This window comes from Miscanthus floridulus, chromosome 8, assembly GCF_019320115.1.
Source record: "Miscanthus floridulus cultivar M001 chromosome 8, ASM1932011v1, whole genome shotgun sequence".
Classification (NCBI taxonomy): Eukaryota; Viridiplantae; Streptophyta; class Magnoliopsida; order Poales; family Poaceae; genus Miscanthus; species Miscanthus floridulus.
Window position 1 is genome coordinate 23,130,183 of NC_089587.1, and position 6,151 is coordinate 23,136,333.

A 6,151-nucleotide genomic window follows, 5' to 3' on the forward strand; every position below is an offset into this window, starting at 1 on the left:
CGTGCTGACGTGGTTTTGTTAATGCTCCTCCGATCATTGCATTGTTTGAATTACCTTTCGCTTCAATCAAAGGAGGAAAAAAATTGGTGCCTTTCTATTCCATTCCAATTGATATGCTGTACTACGACGTTTCAGAATTAATTAATTCAACGATGTGGAAAACCATTGTTGGAGCAGTTAGTTCATGATTCATGCATCATGATTCATGCCGCACATATCTTCATGCATCATGATTCATGCCGCACATATCAGTCGTCACTGCTGCTGCTGCAAATAGTCTTTTCGAAATACGTGCGATGCCAACGAGAGCGAGGCTTTGTTTAGTTTGTCCTTAGAGCCTTGTTTAGTTTTTTAAAAGTGCACTATATAAAAAGAAGATTCTTCGTTATATTAAACTTGCGGTATATGTATGGAGTACTAAATGTAGACGAAATCAAAACTAATTGCACAGTTTGCTTTAACTTTGCGAGACAAATTGGCTGAAAAAATACGGCTTATCAGCCGAACAAATCCAATAGAAACCGGAATTAATGAAAAGTGAAAACTGACGAAAGCGATGGCTGATGCAATCGCGATGACTTTATACTAGATACAAAATCACTTCCTTCGCTCAGCCTCCAACCATCGCCTCGCGGAGGCTCACGCCAAGCTCGCTTGCCGCTCCCCTCCTCCCCCCCACCCCGAATCCTCCTCGATCCCCAAAGCCCAAACCCTAGCACGGGGAGCCGCGTCGGGCGAATGGAGCTGCAGGTCTTCTACAGGGCACTCGGGCTCTCGCTCGTCGGCGGCCTCAGCACCGCCCTCGGTACGCACCCCCTGACTCTCTCGGCTCCGCGGTTGCTGAATTTCCGCTTGCTTGCTTGCCGCCGTGCTGTGGTTCTCTGCGGTTCTCTGCCCCTAGGATTCGGATACTAGCGGGAACCCACAAGCTGCCGCTGGTTGCAGTCCAATTTCCTCGCGCCCAGCTTGGCCTGCGCGGTCTGGAGCAGTGTACTCAATGCGATTGAGTGTTCCGTAGGCTAGGCGTTTCTCGTACTGATCGGTGGGCGAGCAACTAGCAGTCCGGTGTCTATCCAGTTAGCTCTGTTGCCTCTGTTATCAGCAACAAAATTGTGGAACACCTTCCATATGGTTTTAACCACTCACTATCAAGTGATGGAAAATTGTTCCTTCACATGTAAAATTAATTGGTTACTTTTCAAGTTTCGAATGGGAACCCAAGTACCACAGTTGCTTCAGTTTAGGACTACTCTTTCTTGGTTAAATCTTACATATAGCTACAAACTGGTCCTCATTGTACTTACTTTTGATATATGTGTTGCCATGGTGATTTGATGAACTACCTCAGGATAAGCCCAGCCTTACTTTTTGTTGATCAAATTGGAATGTTGACTCAGTTGTGTGCATTTGAGTTTTTCTTTAGCAATTTCACCCACTTCATCTGGGTTTGAATTCTCTGTTTCAGGTGCGCTGTTTGTGGTTTTGAATCCTGCCCCTAACCTTAAAGTGCTCGGGCTTCTACAGGTGAAAAATTATCATTTAACTTCAAATATCCTCTCCAAGTAAGTTGTTTAGCTGCTAAAGCTCTATATGTTGTTCATACTGGCTACAGGGTTTTGCTGCTGGACTTATGCTCAGCATCTCCTTTCTAGACTTGGCACACAATGCCCTGAATTCTATTGGCTTCTTGAAGGGGAACCTCTGGGTGAGTTGTAACATCCTTATAGTTCTTGAATCCATGCTCATCTAGTGCTCATCTGTCCACATAACAAGGAGCAACTGCAGTTTTTTGCAGGAGTTCTTTTCTTCGGTTTCATTATTAAGTTTATTCCAGAGCCAAATTTTTCGCCACCAGCTGATCCAAACGAGAAAAAGGTTGGAATGAACAGCCCTTAATGATTTTCTTAGAGCACCACATCAATCTGTTGCCTCACTAAAATAGGAAAGCTGAACATAATTTAGTTCTCTTTGTTTGGCTTGAGGAGAGCAGGCTGATGATGGTGGAACAGGTAAAGATATGATGAGAAAACATCGCCGGCAAGTGTTATTCAGTGGTATTATCACTGCTGTTGGTAAGAAACATGGATTCCTTCTGAAATCCTTCAGTTCCGTTATTTAACCAGTAAACAGCAAATGCACCTGGTTGATATTATTTTTGGAATTTGGATGGTATTATTTGGACTGTTTCATTTCTTGCTGTATCTTCTGGCAATATTTTGTGCACCTTTGCTTCGTTTGAATTGCCAAATACTCTTATTGCAGGAATTGTCTTGCATAATATTCCAGAGGGGATGGCTGTATTTCTTGGATCTGTCAAGGTAATGCCTTAGTACAGTTATGCCAGCATTATAGCTCATATATCGCTAACTGTCTAACCACCCATTGAATTACTGAAATAACATTCTTTTCTTTGGTCGCTTATCTATTTAATTAGTTCTTAAATGGTTGAACTAGTGATACTCTCCCTGTTATTCATCAATGTGCAGATTGAAATGTATTCTAGAATGTTTCTGCTTGTGTATATATGTCAGTATAATAGCTCAAATGACTAAACCATTAATTAATAACTGAAGCAACAGTTGTTCCTTTAGTTTGTTGTCCAAATAATTTGTTCTTAACAGTTTAATTAGGTGATACTATCTGTTATTTACTTTTATTGAGATTCAGCTCTCTTCTATCCTTTATTTCAATCATCCATTTTAATATGTGTACATGTTGTGATTATTTACGATAAGCTTCCATCTTGCAATTTTCTAGTCTTACATAAATTGTAAATACCCTATGCCTGCATTTTTTATAGGATGGGTAGATTTATGAACAAATGAAATCTCCTATCAAGTATGTAGAAGTCACAGGCACCCATTGGCTTGGGATGGAAAGTCTGAGGAATCACCATCCCTTCTGAGCTTGTGATCTACTGATCTGTACTCCAGGAACATACTCTATGTGGGATTCATCGTGCCCTGCATTTTCTTTAAACAGAGAACTGTAGGACTTGTTGCTGCTTGTGCCTAGCTTTGTTAGTTCTTGAAGGGCTCCATCCTAAACCTCATGTTGTGTTCCAAGTGTTCTTATTTATTATGATTGTTTTGTGCTTGCATTGATTGCTTTTTGTCACAATAAAAAACTGCAGGGTCTTCATGTGGGTCTGAACTTGGCCGTTGCTATTGCTTTACATAACATACCAGAGGTACAAAAATCGATTATTAAGCTTTTGTCGTTAAATGAGAAAGATTATCTCAAGTTTGAATTATTGGCACCTATGATAGCTCTTGGATGCTTTTGTGCATGCAGTAAGATTCAAATGGCACAAATTTTATCTTTGTTCTAAAGCTTCGAAATTCTATGGTCAATATGAATGTCAAATTCTTGTGATTACCTTTATATGCCAAATTAATGTATATCGTGGCAAAATGGCTCAACCACCCTCTGAAATTTTGCTGGGTATCTGATAATCCTTTTTATCTGTTTCTTTTAGTTTAAACTTTATGAGATTTGTTAGAATCAGGTAGCATCTGAAGCAGTATTAAAAAGAATATGTGTCTACATAGTGTTAGCACTTAGCAGAATATAATATAATTTAAACTTTAAATAGTGCAAAATACAGCTGAGGAATTAAAGAATTTCATTTTGTGAAGAGAATATATGCTATGTGCATAAAAATGATAACTGGGCAGTGGGGATATGTTGGCATATATATTATGTATGACATTCAGGTTATTTTCTTCTGTATATTTGTATCTTTTATTTGGATATGTTAGAGTTTCATCCAGTTTGGTTCATTTTGCTCAGTTCAATATACTAAGTACTTAACACTTTGGTCTAGACTCCTTTTCCTTCTCAATATAATGATAGACAGGTCTCCTGCGTGTTTGATAAAGAAAAGATGATTTACCACTTTGTTACCTTTTCAGGGGGTTGCTGTAGCTCTTCCAATCTATTTTGCTACCAAAAGGTACTTGTTATCTCATGCAGAGATTGGTGATGAATGAAATTTATTTTTCACGGCAGCCTTCAGAGATGAATCTAGCGTTGAATATATCTAATTTGTGGGCAAAAAGTTTCTCCGAAATAAATCCTAAAATATCGTCTGTTCAAATCTGCCATGAATGTTTCATCTCTATAATACAATGAAACGCAGCTCTCCTGTGTATTCAAAAAAAAAAAAACTGCCATGAATGTGAGATATGCATGTTGTACAAGTTGAGAACTTGAGCTACTTATAGAAAGAAGGTAGATGCTAACTAACATTTCCTTCTTTTGTTCGTAATGCTTGCTCATAATATTTTAACCATTCTGCGAATGGGCCTCTAGCTGAGTTGGTTTTGGTGGCTCAATCCCCTCGTCTGCATGCCAAAGCACATGTCTAAGGCCTGGCCCCGGTCATGGTTGTTCTCACATGGGCTACTGTGCCGTTGTATATGGGTGGGGCAGGGGTTCGGGGGTTTTCTTGACCTGTGTGGGAAGATCTTAATACAATGCTGGGGGCTGTCTTAACCCCCGCAGGTCGAGTTTTTTAAATATTTTAACCATTCTTGTATTTATTGGGCCTTTGGTTATGTAGATGACATTTCTATGTTTTTTTTAATGTCACAGCAAAAAGCAGGCATTTGTTGTGGCAGCCGGCTCTGGTTTGGCCGAGCCACTAGGGGTTATTGCTGTAGGTATGCTACTTCATGAACCCTCCTATTGTAATTGTGTCCTTCAGACAGAAACTAGACCCAAATCTATCTATTTTCTCTGTCTAATGATATGGTACCTTATTTAGCACTGATGTGATTTTGGTTACTACAGCTTTCTTGTTTCCAAGCAGTTTGAATCCTGACATTCTTGAAGGCCTACTTGGATCTGGTCAGTCCATTAGTAAATTGAATACTTGTTTTCTTTCCATATCTGAGTACTCTCCTTTGCGCAGTTGGTGGTGTCATGGCTTTCCTCACTTTGCATGAAATGCTACCTCTTGCATTTGACTATTGTGGCCAGAAGAAAGCTGTCAAAGCTGTCTTTGTGGGCATGGCCTGCATGTCTGCAAGGTTGGTTGATTCTTCAAATTAAGTAAAGGGATCCCTTAAGTAAACATGCTGTCATAATGACCAGTATGGATTTGCTTTCTGCAAGAGACTCGTATGTAGCTTTTTTATAACTTGTGCACTGCAACAACTAGTCAAAATCCTCAGAGTGTTTTTTTTTTCACAAGTCAGAAGTTTGCTGGCATGAGCTATGGTACTAGTTTTGTATGCTTTTAGCGCTAGGTGCTAGGGCAAAGCAAAGAGAATAGCCTGCCTATGCCATAGGTCTGTCATCTAAATGATAAAACATACTGGCAGAAATCTCTGCAGCCGTCATCAATATTCGCATTTCTAAAGTGCATATAATGGGGGCCAATTACAGTATGGCCCCATAGGGCTGCGAAGGTGCTGAACTTGCTATCAATGTAGTAGAGCTTGTATTGTTCTACACGCCTTTTAACAGCAGTACATACTATTCTGTTACAATCCTAATTCATGTTTTTTTAATTGACAGCTTGTACTTCTTGGAAGTCAGCTTACCAAAGGAGATAAGCTTGTAGCATCGCGCGGCAGGTACTGGGAGGTCATCTGAAGCTGAGCTTGTCAGTAGATCCTAATTTCTGGGAGGAGAGTGTGTGTGTTCCCGGAGGGGGAACAACACACCAAAACCATGAACAATGGCTACTGGCGCGCTGCCATTGATACTGTCCATTTTATCATGAAAAACTTGTTTAGTTCCACCCCAACTTCCAAAAAGTTGCTACAGTACCTGTCACATCGAATGTTTGCGGTCCGTGCATGGAGCATTAAATGTAGAGGACGAAAAGAAAAACTAATTGCACAGTTTGGTGGGAAATTGTGAGATGAACGTTTTGAGCCTAATTAGTCCATGTTTGAACATTATTTGCCAAATAAAAACGAATATGCTACAGTAGTCCAAAAATCTAAATTCCTACAACTAAACAAGGGCTAAAAGGAGGGGGAAACTGCATTTCCCCAGGATGTAATAGCCAGATTAGTTGTGGGACCATTTGAAACAAAATGTACTGTGGTACTCTGTCGGCTGACAATTAAAGCTTCGAGGTACTAGGACACACCAAGTCACCAATTAAACTATTTCTAGTACTCTCATCGGTTGACAA

General features: G+C 40.1%; 1 protein-coding gene across 1 annotated transcript; it reads left to right on the forward strand.

The window, feature by feature from the left end:
• The first annotated feature begins 648 nt into the window (after positions 1–648).
• Positions 649–6,151, forward strand: LOC136475971 (zinc transporter ZTP29-like). Its single transcript, XM_066473625.1, has 12 exons — positions 649–805; positions 1,466–1,524; positions 1,613–1,705; positions 1,786–1,875; positions 1,991–2,072; positions 2,263–2,318; positions 3,134–3,190; positions 3,915–3,955; positions 4,597–4,664; positions 4,795–4,851; positions 4,916–5,033; positions 5,524–6,151. Exons 1-12 carry the CDS (start codon positions 739–741, stop codon positions 5,567–5,569), a joined length of 834 nt encoding a protein of 277 aa, XP_066329722.1. The 5' UTR covers positions 649–738; the 3' UTR covers positions 5,570–6,151.

Bases quoted from the DNA above. Each gene is read 5' to 3' on its own strand.
- LOC136475971 (XM_066473625.1), top strand. From the start codon at position 739: ATGGAGCTGCAGGTCTTCTACAGGGCACTCGGGCTCTCGCTCGTCGGC. The intron at 1,706-1,785 runs GTGAGTTGTAAC...GAGCAACTGCAG, and splicing joins TCTTGAAGGGGAACCTCTGG to TTTTTTGCAGGAGTTCTTTT. The intron at 4,665-4,794 runs GTATGCTACTTC...TGGTTACTACAG, and splicing joins ACTAGGGGTTATTGCTGTAG to CTTTCTTGTTTCCAAGCAGT.